Source organism: Schistocerca serialis, chromosome 7 (assembly GCF_023864345.2).
Source record: "Schistocerca serialis cubense isolate TAMUIC-IGC-003099 chromosome 7, iqSchSeri2.2, whole genome shotgun sequence".
Taxonomy (NCBI): domain Eukaryota; kingdom Metazoa; phylum Arthropoda; class Insecta; order Orthoptera; family Acrididae; genus Schistocerca; species Schistocerca serialis.
This window is the reverse complement of record NC_064644.1, coordinates 416591034-416607053: the sequence shown is the minus strand read 5'-3', so window position 1 is coordinate 416607053 and position 16020 is coordinate 416591034. Positions and strand designations below refer to the sequence as shown.

The 16020-nt window shown below is 39.1% G+C and overlaps 1 protein-coding gene across 1 annotated transcript in view; it reads left to right on the top strand.

Annotated features, from left to right (window-relative positions):
- Window positions 1-16020, top strand: part of LOC126412652 (cobalamin trafficking protein CblD) — a 51218-nt gene that overhangs the window by 15408 nt on the left and 19790 nt on the right. The window contains exons 3-5 of the mRNA XM_050082351.1: window positions 14199-14262; window positions 14352-14497; window positions 15057-15279. Coding sequence (XP_049938308.1) covers window positions 14199-14262; window positions 14352-14497; window positions 15057-15279 — 433 coding nt within the window. The remainder of the gene's footprint in view (window positions 1-14198; window positions 14263-14351; window positions 14498-15056; window positions 15280-16020) is intronic.

Genomic DNA, 16020 nt, shown 5'->3' with positions numbered 1-16020 from the left:
TTGAACTCCGCAATACATTCATTCTGTTGGACCAGTGAGGCCAAAGTTAACATGGCCGTACTCCACTTTTAATAATAATGGTGGGCACTATAAGATAGTGTTTTGCCGAAAATACATTACAGCTGTAATTTTGGGTCAGATTTTGCATTCAATGCACCCACAACATAGAATCTGGTATAGAAATTTGCTATCTAGAATGCTTTGCTATCCAGAATGCTTTGTGCTCATCAGTTTGTTGAAAATACTATTGACACAGGTGGCAGTCCTTCCAAATGTCTGGAGTAATGAATTTCCCAGAGTTCAAAGCAATTTGTACTAGTTTCTGAAAGGTAATCAACATCCATTTGCCTGCAAGAACCAGTTTATAGCACTTCCAGCTGCACAAATAAGAAGTGTGTGTGAATGCACCCTCGTACTCTTGCTCACCACACTAACCACAATCACAGTTGCAGTTACTTTAGCATTGGATGCAATGCATAAAAGAACAATCCAGAAACACTCTAAATTAGCCAATAATTAAATTATGAAACCAGAAATTAAGTTTCAATAATGTAAATATATCAAAAAAAGAAAGCCATTTCTTTGTCGTAACACCAGTTCTTATTAGATGATAGATGGAATTTATGAAGCTAAGAGACATAGCATCAGAATTTCAGAGAACTATCATCCACACCGAAGATGACAAAGGAGGTAAATATGAGCAGTATTATTCATTCAACATAATGGCTGATTGCATCCAAGTTACTGACAAGAACAATATGGAAAAGAATGGAAAAGAAAGTTGACGCTGTGTGAGATGGCAATTGGTTTGCCTTCAGGAAATTTGTAGGCACCAAGAGAGGTTGTTCTAATGTGGTACTTGATAACGGAGGCAAAACTTAAGAAATATCAAGACAGCTTCAGGGGATTTGTCAATATAAAAAAGTGTTTAGCCATGCTGAATAGTGCAGGTGGAAATTCTCAGAAAAAATATGTAGAAACTACACTGACGGAAAAAAAAAATCACAGCACCAAGGCGGAGTTGTGCAACATAAACGAAAGTTGGTAGGTGTGTTAAAATTAATATAATTTAACTTATAAGTCCCCCCAATGAACCATGGACCTTGCTGTTGGTGGGGAGGCTTGCGTGCCTCAGCGATACAGATGGCCGTACAGTAGGTACAACCACAACGGAGGGGTATCTGTTGAGAGGCCAGACAAACGTGTGGTTCCTGAAGAGGGGCAGCAGCCTTTTCAGTAGTTGCAGGGGCAACAATCTGGATGATGACTGATATGGCTTTGTAACACTAACCAATACGGCCTTGCTGTGCTGGTATTGCGAACGGCTGAAAGCAAGGGGAAACTACAGCCGTAATTTTTCCCGAGGACATGCAGCTTTACTGTATGGTTAAATGATGATGGCGTCCTCTTGGGTAAAATATTCTGGAGGTAAAATAGTCCCCCATTCGGATCTCCGGGCGGGGACTACTCAGGAGGACTTCGTTATCAGGAGAAAGAAAACTGGCATTCTACGGATCGGAGCGTGGAATGTCAGATCCCTTAATTGGGCAGGTAGGTTAAAAAATTTAAATAGGGAAATGGAGAAGTTAAAGTTAGGTATAGTGGGAATTAGTGAAGTTCGGCGGCAGGAGGAACAAGACTTTTGGTCAGATGAATACAGGGTTATAAATACAAAATCAAATAGGGGTAATGCAGGAGTAGGTTTAATAAGGAATAAAAAAAATAGGAGTGCGGGTAAGCTACTATAAACAGCATAGTGAACACATTATTGTGGCCAAGATAGACACGAAGCCCATGCCTACTACAGTAGTACAAGATTATATGCCAACTAGTTCTGCAGATGACGAAGAAATTGATGAAATGTATGATGAGATAAAAGAAATTATTCAGGTAGTGAAGGAAGGCGAAAATTTAATACTCATGGGTGACTGGAATTCGAGAGTAGGAAAAGGGAGAGAAGGAAACGTAGTAGGTGAATATGGATTGGGGGTAAGAAATGAAAGAGGAAGCTGTAGAATTTTGCACAGAGCATAACTTAATCATAGCCAACACTTGGTTCAAGAATCACGAAAGAACCTTGTATACATGGAAGAATCCTGGATATACTAGAAGGTATCAGATAGATTATATAATGGTAAGACAGAGATTTAGGAACCAGGTTTTAAATTGTAAGACATTTCCAGGGGCAGATGTGGACTCTGACCACAATCTATTGGTTGTGAACTGTTGATTAAAACTGAAGAAACTGCAAGAAGGTGGAAATTTAAGGAGATGGGACCTGGATAAACTGAAAGAACTGGAGGTTGTACAGAGTTTCAGGGAGAGCATAAGGGAACAATTGACAGGAATGGGGGAAAGAAATCCAGTACAAGAAGGATGGGTAGCTCTGAAGGATGAAATTGTGAAGGCAGCAGAGGATCAAGTAGGTAAAAAGATGAGGGCTAGTAGAAATCCTTGGGTAACAGAAGAAATATTGAATTTAATTGATGAAAGGAGAAAATATAAAAATGCAGTAAATGAAGCAGGCAAAAAGGAATACAAACGTCTCAAAAATGAGTTTGACAGGTAGTGCAAAATGGCTAAGCAGGGATGGCTAGAGGACAAATGTAAGGATATAGAGGCTTATCTCACTAGGGGTAAGATAGATACTGTGTATAGGAAAATTAAAGAGACCTTTGGAGAGAGGAGAACCACTTGTATGAATATCAAGAGCTCAGATGGAAACCCAGTTCTAAGCAAAGAATGGAAAGCAGAAAGGTGGAAGGAGTATATAGAGGGTCTATACAAGGGCGATGTACTTGAGGATAATATTGTGGAAAAGGAAGATGAGGTAGATGAAGATGAAATGGGAGATACGATACTGCATGAAGAGTTTGACAGAGCAATGAAAGACCTGAGTAGAAACATTCCGTTAGAACTACTGACAGCCTTGGGAGAGCCAGTCCTGACAAAACTCTACCATCTGGTGAGCAAGATGTATGAGACAGGCGAAACACCCTCAGACTTCAAGAAGAATATAATAATTCCAATCCCAAAGAAAGCAGGTGTTGACAGATGTGAAAATTACCGAACTATCAGTTTAATAAGTCACAGCTGCAAAATACTAACACGAATTCTTTACAGACGAATGGAAAAACTGGTAGAAGCCGACCTCGGGGAAGATCAATTTGGATTCCGCAGAAATATTGGAACACGTGAGGCAATACTGACCTTACGACATATCTTAGAAGAAAGATTAAGGAAAGGCAAACCTACGTTTCTAGCATTTGTAGACTTAGAGAAAGCTTTTGACAATGTTGACTGGAATGCTCTCTTTCAAATTCTGAAGGTGGCAGGGGTGAAATACAGGGAGCGAAAGGCTATTTACAATTTGTACAGAAACCAGATGGCAGTTATAACAGTCAAGGGACATGAAAGGGAAGCAGTGGTTGGGAAGGGAGTGAGATAGGATTATAGCCTCTCCCCGATGTTACTCAATCTGTATATTGAGCAAGCAGTAAAGGAAACAAACGAAAAATTTGGAGTAGGTATTAAACTCCATGGAGAAGAAATAAAAACTTTGAGGTTCGCCGATGATATTGTAATTCTGGCAGAGACAGCAAAGGAATTGGAAGAGCAGTTGAACTGAATGGACAGTGTCTTGAAAGAAGGATATCAGATGAACATCAACAAAATCAAAATGAGGATAATGGAATGTAGTCGAATTAAGTCGGGTGATGCTGAGGGAATTAGATTAGGAAATGAGACACTTAAAGTAGTAAAGGAGTTTTGCTATTTGGGGAGCAAAATAACTGATGACGGTCGAAGTAGAGAGGATATAAAATGTAGACTGGCAATGGCAAGGAAACAGTTTCTGAATAAGAGAAATTTGTTAACATCGAGTATAGATTTAAGTGTCAGGAAGTCGTTTCTAAATGTATTTGTATGGAGTGTAGCCATGTATGAAAGTGAAATGTGGACGATAAATAGTTTGGACAAGAAGAGAATAGAAGCTTTAGAGATGTGGTGCTACAGAAGAATGCTGAAGGTTAGATGGGTAGATCACATAACTAATGAGGAGGTATTGAATAGCATTGGGGAGAAGAGGAATTTGTGGCACAACTTGACAAGAAGAAGGGACCGGTTGGTAGGACATGTTCTGGGGCATCAAGGGATCACAAAATTAGCATTGTAGGGCAGTGTGGAGGGTAAAAATCGTAGAGAGAGACCAAGAGATGAAAACACTAAGCAGATTCAGAAGGACTTAGGTTGCAGAAGTACTGGAAGATGAAGAAGCTTGCTCAGGATAGGGTAGCATGGAGAACTGCATCAAACCAGTCTTAGGACTGAAGACCACAACAACAACAACAACAACAGCTTATAAATGTAAGTACAAAATGCGATACTTCAAATGTATCATGCAGTTCTAAAAACACGAATAGATGAAAATTCAGTATGAATGATGATGGTGACTTGAATTTCAGTTTTGCATGTACTACTGTTGGAAATGAAGAACAACCAAAATGTGTCATTTGTTTCAAAGTTCTAGCTACTGAAAGCATGTTGCCTACTAAAATGAAATATCTGTTGAGTCAAATCATGGATGTTTGGTAAACAAACCATGAGAATACTTTTCCCACAAGTTAAAAGATGACAGAACAAAAAACACTTTCACTAAACAAGCTAAGATTCTTACAAAGGCTCTTCTTATATCTTACAAAGCTGCCTACCTTGTAGTAAAGAGCAAGACATATCACAGCACAGAGGGGAGGAGATGTTATTTTACCAGCTGCTCTGGACGTGGAATCTCTTATGTTAGGTGAGTCAGTTGCCAAGCAACTGACAAATATGCTTTTGTCAGGCAGTAATATTAATTGTTAAATACTCAATATGGCTGACAACATTGATGATTGGTTGGTTGAAAAACTCGGAGGTGTTGTGATTTTACTATTCAGTTGTATGAAGCTACGGATGACCACAGTGATGTGCATCTAACTTGTTATGTACGGTGTGTACATGGCAGCATATTCTATGAAGCTCTTCTTTTCTGCCTGGAAATAATGCTTGGAACAAAAGGAACAGACATCTTTTAAATACTACACTCTTTTATGAAAGAAAACAACAATAATCCAGACAAATTTTGTAGGCATGTGTACAGATGGAGATTATAGTATGATTGGCTGTTATGCCGAATTGCAAGCTCCGGCCTTTAAATAGCCTCTCTTTGCTGAAGAAGTGTGTTTGAATTCTGAGATTGGATCTTACACTTATCTTGTTCAAGAGAAACTGAGTTCTAAGAAGTTCGTAGACAGTGTCTTTGATTGGAAGCTGACATATATTTGTGACATCTTTGCAAAACTCAATTCACTGAATGTATCCCTTCAAGGTAATGAGACCAATATTCTGTAACTGTCAGACAAAATTTAGACTTTTAGAAATAAGCTACTATTGTGGAAGAAAAAGTTGAGTGATAGAGATGTAAATTATGCTTCCTTTGCTCTTCTCACAGTTTTAAAAGATAGTGGCTTGCAGTTGAGTGAAGACTTGATGACTGTGCTTGTGGATCATTTAACTGAACTCAGTGATTATTTTCTGAAGAATATTATCAAAAGCATAGATTGCTAGTCACTGTAAAGATGACACATTGAGTTGCAGACAGGCACAACCAAAAAACTGCTACACGTTGAGCTTTCAGCTAAAGCCCTCCTCAGAGAGAAAAACTCACACATTCACACAAGCAAGCACCTCTGTCTCCTGCTGCTCTGGCCGGAGATAGCAGTCAGGTGTTCTTGCTTTTGTCTCTCTCTCTCTCTCTCTCTCTCTCTCTCTCTCTCTCTCTCTGTGTGTGTGTGTGTGTGTGTGTGTGTGTGTGTGTGGTTTTTTTTCTTTCTGGAGAAAGCTTTGAATGAAAGCTTGATGTGTAACAGTCTTTTTGCTGTGCCTGTCTGCAACTCAATGTGTCGTCTTTATGGTAAGTAGCAGTCTATTCCTTCCATAATGCTGTTGATATTCCAACTTGGACTTTCCATTGTTTGATTATTTTCTGAAATATTTTCCAGAAGTAATTGATAAACACAACCAATCAAAGAACCTTTCAGTAGAGAACTTTCAGGAAACCACTGACAAGAGCACTTTACTATTATTTCTTCAGGCTGCACAATGAAATTCAAGTTCGATTATTTGTCACTGCTTGAGTTTTGGAGCACGTTGAAGCAGGAGTAACAAAGCCCTACAATGTTTGACATCTTTTGTAACATCCCACTTATGGTAGGTGTTTCAGCATTGGCAGTCATCAGTACAAAATATAGATCAAGAATGAATGTATGAACAGAGATGCAAGTCACAATTTTCAAACTTGTGCTTAGATTAAAATGTGTCCTCAATAGTTAATGAAGAAGTAAGTATGCTTATTATTATTATTTTTTTTGAAAGAAATGTTTATTAATCCCACATTTTCAGTCAGATGTCATGTGTGAAAGGAGCTACAAGTGTTCACATTCAGGTCAGGGGATCTAATGGCCCTAAAGGTTTGAAAACTACTGGTCCATACTGAAAGACAGCATGTACGTATTACTGTGTATTTATTATTTGTGACTGACAGCTGTAGTTTATCAGACACTAAATAGTCTATGAACTGAATTGGTAGGACAAGATTGCCTGTGCATCCTTATCAATTGTTAAGATTATTTTTATCTGTTTGATCTTACTGAAGCACTTGTTAATCTTTTTTGTGTTTGCAAACATGACTGCAGTTACATATTACATATCATCTTGCACGGGTGCCGCCGTATGATATAGTGGCTGTTGCTAGTGGTATTCGTAATGAAGCCACTCAAATTTATAACTAGTAAGGAGAGATCAGTGACCAAGTTAGCTGGCACAGCTATTAAGACACTGGAATTGCACTCAGTGAGGCAGTGGTTCAAATGCCCATCTGACCATCGAGATGTAAATTTTCCGTGGCCCAGCTATTAAGACACTGGAATTGCACTCAGTGAGACAGTGGTTCAAATGCCCATCTGACCATCGAGATGTAAATTTTCTGTGCTTTTGCTAAATTGCTTAAATCAAATGCCAAAGTGATTCCTCTGCAAAGAACTGTGCCAATTTCATTCCCCCTTCGGTGGATTGTTAAACCTTAATCTTCCTTCTAAGGAGAGATTAATATTCTGCATGACATTTGGTTACCTAAACTGAGTGGAATCTGTATCATAAAAGGTGGATTCAATAATTGTCAATAACTACCGACCTGTTTCACTGCTGACATCATTTTCCAAAATTTTTGGGAAGGTGATGTACTCTAGAATATTATCTCACCTTAGCAACAATAATATCTGCAGCAAATCACAGTTTGGATTTTTAGAAGAGATTCTCTTCTGAGAATGCCATTTACGTGTTTTCCCTGACCTGAATTTACAAGCATTGAATAATGAAATAGTGATGGTTGTTATTTTCTGCAAACTGTCTAAGGCATTTTTTGACTGTGTGAATCTTGATATTCTCCTAGATAAAGTGAAGTTTTATAGTATTGTTGGTATAGCCAATCAATGGATAATGTTGTATCTAAACGAAAGAATGGATAAAGTTGTACTTAGTAATTCAACCAATATACTCCATGGACATAATTCTGACTAGAGAGAAATCGTGTGGGGTTCCTCAAGGCTCATTCTGATGTCCACTGTTGTTCCCCATATATGCTTCTGTCCAATATATTAGAAGCAGAATTAATTCTTTTTTCAGATGGCACTAGTATTGTAATCAGTCCCAGCATGCACACAGAATCAGAAGAAATGGTAAAGTGCTTAAAAGTGTCATTGACTGCCTTTTGCAAATGATCTCGCCCTCAATTTTAAAAACACACGATGTATTCAGTTCAGCATATCCAATGATAAGTGTAACACATGATGAGGAAATAATAAAAGGGGGTGGGGGGGCTTCAAAATTCTTAAACTTGAAAAAGGACATTTTAGAACTCCTGAAACAACTTTGTCCAGCCACATTGCACTTGGAATCATTGCAAATCCTACAAAAGGAGCAATGATGTACATAATTACAATACCTGAAGAAAAAATGGCATTCATTACTTTGTATTAAGACTGTCATAGCCCAAAAACAAAAACTACAGCCATAACTGTTGATCACATACCAAGTGTCGGACAAATGGCAAAGTAAAATTTGAAAACAGACAGAAAGTTTCTTCTTGACAACACGTTATTCCTTAGAGGAATTTCTATTGTTGTAGAGTGTAAAAGGTGGTTGGTAGGAACTACGAACTCACATCTATAACTATTGTTTTCTTTTTTATTTTTATTTATTTATTTTTTCTTTATTGTTCAGCATGTAATCATACAGGGATGTATAAATTAATATGTGATGAGAATGTAAAATGACTCATTCCACATCATTACGATTTATTATGTAAAATGATATGTGGAACATGAACCTAACTAACTCAGCCTCTGAAGAGAATACCGGCCTGTGATGCTGATATTTGTACAGTTGATAATTCAGGCTGTTTCTATCTGCTTGATGCACTTTTCATTTATCAAAGAACGTGTGGCTGTGTGTATTTTTAAGTGGAAAAAGACTGAGGTTGTGTTTTCACATAAGTCCATCACTTTTATTTTATTTCTCCTAAAAAGTTGAAAACAAGTCTGCAATTGAATTTATTTATTTTAAAATTTCCTGCTGTTCTGCTTCTTTCATAGTTTTCATGCACTTCTTTTGACCCGTCTTTCCTTTGATTCCTTCTTTACCACTTTTGCAGTTAACAATATTATGCAAAGGATAGATTGCTCCTCACCATAAAGATGATTGATGATGCTGCAGCCATGCACAACGAAAAGACTATTACATATTGAGCTTTCAGCCAAAGTCTTCTTCAGACATGAACGTGAACACACACACACACACACACACACACACACACACACACACACACACACACATGGCTGCTCTCTGGCCACTGAAGCCATAATTTGTAACAGTCTTGTTGTTGTGTCTGTCTGCAGCTCAACAATCATCTTTACTGTGAGTAATAATCTATCCCTTACATAGTATTGTTGATATTGCAACCTGGACTTCCCATTGTCAGCATTTGTTAAATATGACTTGAATATTTTAAATTTTTGATATTTGACTACTTTACAAATTATGAGATGCAGTTTATTTGCTCTATAGGCATGTGAATTACTTTCTCATTTACAGTTTTATCTACAAAGGTGGCATATCAATATTTTAATGAAACATTTGTATGTGCTTTTCATTACATACCTTTTTTTACGCAAGTTTGAATACATACATTGAAAAGGTTCCCTTTCTTTTATGAAATTAATGCATGTGTATTGACAATGGCTATTTTTAGTTCATCTTCTGCTTTATTTATTCTCTTCCCCACTACCCTTTGTTTCTGAATAAAGTGTTGATGCACAGCTCTGGTTTAGTTCTCTGTACTAATATATAACAAAAGTCATACAGTGTCTCTGAGTGAACTAAGGTGTCATGGGTTTTATTATCTGGCAACACTTCCTCAGTAAATTGTTTGATGCCAGAAACAGCTGATTGTATAAAAGACAACAAATAATCATAACTTTCGTCAACATTTTGGTTAACTCCTTGACTGCTGATCACATGCATAGGGTTCAGACATGTAATTGTTTCATGCCATACACTTTCATTCATAAACATGTGGACACTTGTAAAACATTAGAATCCTCCTTGAATTGTGTTCCTACCAATAGTAAAATTATCAAAACTGTTTATTTTCACTTTCTCAATTGCACGATTATTATCTTCATACTTACACATGAAAACAAAAAGGACGATAAGTACCTATTTAAGTAAACACGTGGTGAAGACATTTAAGGAATTTTGATATTACCCGTTTACTTGAATGATTGTAAATTGTGATCAGTCAAAATCTTTTAAATAACAGTATGTCAGGAATGATGACTAGGGAAATGAGACGTAGTGGTTCGATAGTGTGAGGTAGGAGAAGGATCAAGAAGTGTAAATGGTTAGGATTATGTGGTATTAAAAGTGTGAAGGTAAATCTTTATTTAAATAAAACTTGACAAAATTAACTTTAAAGGAAAAAAAACCTAGTTTGCGTAAGTAAACAGTGACATTTATATATAATATGTCATGTTATTAAATTAATAAATTGTTGTCAACTGCTGAGTATGCATTCCTTCATTAGAAGGCTTGGTCCCTAATTGGCCACACTGCCTGCAGGTGGTGCTCGTTGCAAGAGTTGTCCTCCGCTCGTGCACATAGTGTTGCTACTGGGTGGGCTGTCAGAGTTGATTATTCTTAAAGTGTCCACCCCCGGTAGCTGAGTGGTCAGCGTGACAGACTGTCAATCCTAAGGGCCCGGGTTCGATTCTCGGCTGGGTCGGAGATTTTCTCCGCTCAGGGACTGGGTGTTGTGTTGTCCTAATCATCATCATTTCACCCCCATCGACGCGCAGGTCACCGAAGTGGCGTCAAATCGAAAGACCTGCACCAGGCGAACGGTCTACTCGACAGGAGGCCCTAGCCACACGACATTTCATTCTTGAAGTACACTGAATTCATGAAATCACATTGGAGAGAAAGTATTTTGTAGGTTCTTGCAAATGTCAACTATTGTAACCTTCACTTTAGGACCGACAACATTTATTGATACAAATAAACTTTTGTAACAACAGATTCAAATTATCTCTTAATCCAAAAACCAAACAGAAGAAGTTCTTAATGCAAACAATGTAAGTAATAGTTCACGATAGAAATGTATATAAATCCAAGCAGTACTACTTTGTTATGCAGATGTACGGAAATTACAATGTAAAGCACAGTGGTGAAAATCGCAGACTCATCAGCTGAAGCACTATCCAGTTAGCATATGTAAACAGCATGGGCGCTCACAGTTCACTTGTATCGAATAATAGCAATTGAGGAGGAGTCCACAGCAAGATGGCTTTATATTTGCCCACTACAGAAGTGCACATTTCTGGCCTGTGATATAGTCAGCATTCCACTGCAGGTGGCCTCATCAGATGTGGATGATGTTACGTGTATCAGTATGTCTGTACCTTCCATTTGCATGTCTGGTGTGGGTACTAAAATGCCCATTCTGAAAGAAGTCGAAACCAACGGAATCACTTAAATACACAATACACATGTCCATTCCTCTTCCTTGCATTTTACAAGGAGTCCTCACACTGACAGGACGGACCGAGCACAAGTTGGGACCTGCTGTACTTGTAATAGTACCTCTCTCCTACTTTCCAAAACTCACATAAGTCTGCTGGCACACTTTGTGGGAGTGGCACTCCTGGAAGAAAGGGTATTGTGGAGAAATGTCTTAGCCACATCCTAGGAAATTGCTTCCAACTGAACTGTGAGAAGTGTGTGCACTCGTTTCAAACTTCTGATCAGGTTAAGACCGTGTGCCGGACTGGGACTCAAAGGCGAACCATGTCTTTCATGGGCAGTGCTTACTGAGTGAGCTATCTAGATGTGATACATGATCTGCCCTCACATCTTTACTTGTGCTGCTACATCTCCTCTACTTTGCAAACAGGAATTTAGTGTCATAGGATATGCAGAACAGCTTCTGTAAAATAGGAGACGAAGGTACTAGATGAAGTAAAGATGGGGGGGGGGGCACGAGTAATATAGCTCTTTGTCTGTAACTCTGTATGTGTACCCTTTAATACACTTGCAGGATTAGTACTTTCTGTGGGACTAAGTGTTTGGATCACCATTTTTATTCTATTTATTGACATTACTGGAAACAATTCATTAGCCCATTTTACCTCCAACATACTTGATTTTGGACTGTGACAGTTAAAACATCCTCATTCTGTCGTTTTCAACACTAGTCTTCCAGGGATAGGTCGATCGTGGCAGTGAACTTAGATTCCAATGATATGACATTGGTTTGGAGTACTACTAGGCACAAAATTAACATTTGTGAATAATAAAATGTTCACAGTTGAGATGCTGTGTAATTTATCAAAAGCATTCAGTTATGACAGTCATACCATTCTGTTTGAAATTTTTTTTTGTGAAATACAGGTTACAGAATATACTTGATTTTGTTCTTACATAAGGAATAGAATGCAGAAATTAATATTAGTCTACTTAAGTATTTCACTAAGGGATACCACTTTATATGAATGGAGAGAAATTACTGTGGTCATTCTGTCATGTTTAATTTTGGCCATGGAATAACGAGTAAGAATTATCCCTTTTTGTTCATGATTTCACGGTCAATATGCCCAAAGAAGCATCTGTAGAGAAAAGTTGAGAAAATCGTCCCGAAACACATGTGCTACAAAATGTCACTGTTTCCTGCGCATGTACTCCAACATCAATATATGATATGATCACCATGCACATGTACACAGGTTGCACAATGGGTTGGTATACCCTCGATCAGGTAGTCGAACAGCTGCTGGGGTACAACCTCCCATTCTTGCACCAGTGCCTGTCAGAGCTCCTGAAGTGTCGTAGGGGTTTGAAGACGTGCAGCGATACGGCGACTGAGAGCATCCCAGACGTGCTCGATGGGGCTTAGGTCTGGAGAAAAGGCAGGCCACTCCATTCACCTGATATCTTCTGTTTCAAGGTACTCCTCCACGATGGCAACTCAGTGGGGCCGTGCATTATCATCCATCAGGAGGAAGGTGGGACCCACTGCACCCCTGAAAAGGCAGACAAACTGGTGCAAAATATCATCCCGATACACCTGACCTGTTGCAGTTCCTCTGTCAAAGACATGCAAGGGTATACATGCACCAATCGTAATCCCACCCCACACCATCAAACCATGACCTCCTTACAGGTCCCTTTCAAGGACATTAAGGGGTTGGTATCTGGTTCCTGGTTCACGCCAGATGAAAACCCGGCGAGAATCACTATCCAGACTATACCTGGACTCGTCCGTGAACATAACCTGGGACCACTGCTCCAATGACCATGTACTGTGTTCTTGACACCAGACTTTATGGGCTCTCCTGTGACCAGGGATCAATGGAATGCACCTTGCGGGTCTCCGGGCAAATAAACCATGTCTGTTCAGTCGTCTGTAGACTGTGTGTCTGGAGACAACTGTTCCAGCGGCTGTGGCAAGGTCCCAAACAAGGCAACCTGCAGTACTCCGTGGCCGTCTGCGGGTACTGATGGTGAGGTATCGGTCTTCTTGTGGTGGTGTACACTGTGGACGTCCCGTACTGTAGCGCCTGGATGTGTTTCCTGTCTGCTGGAATTGTTGCCATAATCATGAGATCACACTTTGTGGCACATGGTGTGCCCGTGCTACGACCTGCTGTGTTTGACCAGCCTCCAGTTGCCCTAGCATTCTATCCCTCGTAATGTCATAAATATGTGTTCTTTGAGCCATTTTCAACACACAGTCACCATTAGCACGTCTGAAAACGTCTGCACACTTACTCGCTGCACTGTACTCTGGCATGCACCAACACACCTCTGCGCATGTGGACTGCTGCCAGCGCCACCGTGCGATGACCACAGGTCAGATGCACCGCATGGCCATACCCCGAGGTGATTTAAACCCTCAAATTGCCCACTGGAGCGTTGTTTCACCATGTATCAGCACTATCCTTAATTTATGAACATGAGTGTAGTATTCTACCTTCAGAGGCAGACATTTGTATAGTGTGTTGCACCCTAATAAAAGATCATATGTTGTCGGTTGAGTGTGCATATTGAAGAAAACTTAAGTTGGAAAAACCATGTTCAGCTACTGTGGTTACAGACTTCAGCTTCAGAGAGAGATGCAAAAATAGCAAGTTAACATATTTTCATTGTGCAGAAGCAAATAATTTGAATTCTATATAGTACTCACAAGTTCACTTACGGGTCTCTCTTTAACAGGTCGAAATATTAACTACAGCCCTACAGCACTTTCAATCACACTTGAAATTTGTTGCCAACAAGCCATGTGATTTTAACAGTAATATAGATATTCATACATACAATACTATCAGGAGAAATGATCTGTATTACTCTGTTGTGAATCTAACTTTGGCTCCAAGAGGTATGAAAGGCACTGAATAAAAGTCTGATCGAGAGCGGTAGAGTTTTTTGACATCTTTTGCTGTATCATAGAGAAATTCTTTAATGGAAATAAGTAGCTACTTACTAGCCCATAAATGATCAACATCTAGTACTTTCTGATCTTTTATGAAATGTGTGCAATTTATGTGTTTCAGACACCAGTAACTGACAGCAAGTTTGATTTCACAGTACAGCGATGCCCAGTGTTACTGAGGAAAGGTGATGAAACTTTAGTAACTTAAAAATTAGTGGAGACTACCTTCTTCAAAACAGTCTAAAGTATCACATATAGTGTGTTTGTTTTACAGATGTGGAGGAACTGTTCTCTGGAGTCAACTTTCGAGGCTTAGAACTTAGTGTTGTTACATTAACATACCACAGAGCTAAGAAACGTACTCTGGGAGGAAATGTCGCTGCAGATCCTGAAGGAGAGAGGGAAACTGTTGTCAAAAGTGTAAGAATACTTTCTTTAATGTATCATCTTCATTATTTCACAAATTTGTTGGTAAAACGATCTTGACTAAAATTTCAGAGCCAATAGTTGTTAATGACAGTGTGTGTATTTCAACAAAGAGCATGAACTCTGAATGTGTTGCTCAAATTGTGGATATTTAACAGGCAAGCTGAATGCCTTTCATTTGAAGTTACATGTAAATAGCATTCTAGAATGGCTTTAGTTGTGCAGGTGTATTTGTACAAGGAGTCATACTTTCTCACTGTTGTGACCCCTCTCCTTTCACTCCACCCTGCCACCTTTTTGAGCCCTTTTGTCAGTCTGCCTTATGAGTTACATATTTGCAATGTAAAAATTAATTAATTGAAATGTTTACGTGGTGGCAGTGGTATATATGGATGAATGCTTGCATTTTCTATAATGTAACTGTTGCTGTACATATTTTATTTGGATGCCCAGGTTTTGTGTGTGGATTGCTACCTTTATGATCATGAGAGTATTCATGAACTGTGTCATTTCAATAAGAATCCGAATTTTAATGTTTTTTGTATTTTTACAGTTTGTGGTTGTAGCCCAAGAAGTATGTGCTAAACTGAAGATGGCAGGGTACTGGGCAGACTTTGTGAACCCGTTCTCAGGACGGCCATATTTTGGCACAGGTTTCGAACTGGGTGGAATGCTGTATCGTGTGGATCCTCGCTTCCGCTGCCTGGGATTCCGCGTTATTGATGCACCCACTGGGTGCAGTATTCTTGCTCACTCTGCACAGGCACCACTTACAGGTGAAATTAACACATCCCCTTCATGTAAAATTAACAATACCCAATTATATTGTATACCTTCATTCACTTGCTCAGCCCTGCATTATTTGCTATATAAGACGGCTGCTCAAAAAGTATCAGGCTTTTGTTTATAAAATCAGTTTTTATTCAGGTACAATTGTTTGATGTTAGTCACCTTTAAAGTAGTCACCTTCAGCTTGTACACACCTTTCTAAATGCTGCTGCCACTGCTGAAAGCATTGCTGGATAGCCTCTTTAAGTATGGTGCACCACTTCTCCATTGGGTTCTGCATAATGTCTTCCTTGTTCTGAAATCTGATCACTTTCAGAGTCTTTTCCAGTTTAGGTTAAAGTCAGAAGTCACTCAGTGCTAGGTCAGGGGAACAGGGAGCCTGACAAACCACAACCATGTTGTGTTTCGCCAGAAAAATGTACAATTAATTGAGAACAATGAACAGGTGTATTACCATGGTGAAGAGCCAACTGCCCGCTGCCCACAAGTCTGGCTGTTTGCGTCTCTGTGCTTCATGAAGGCGACACAGAACCTCTTTGTAGCACTCCTTATTGACCTTAGTACCTTCTGGGGTGTACTCTTGGTTGTTGTTGTAGACCACACCATTGACATGTTCAACATCCACGAGAATAATCTCAATTTTTACTGTACAGAACTAAAACTGAATCTAACCTAATCTAATCTAATTGAAGTCAAAAAGATATTCAGCTTGGCTTTCACTTTGCTGC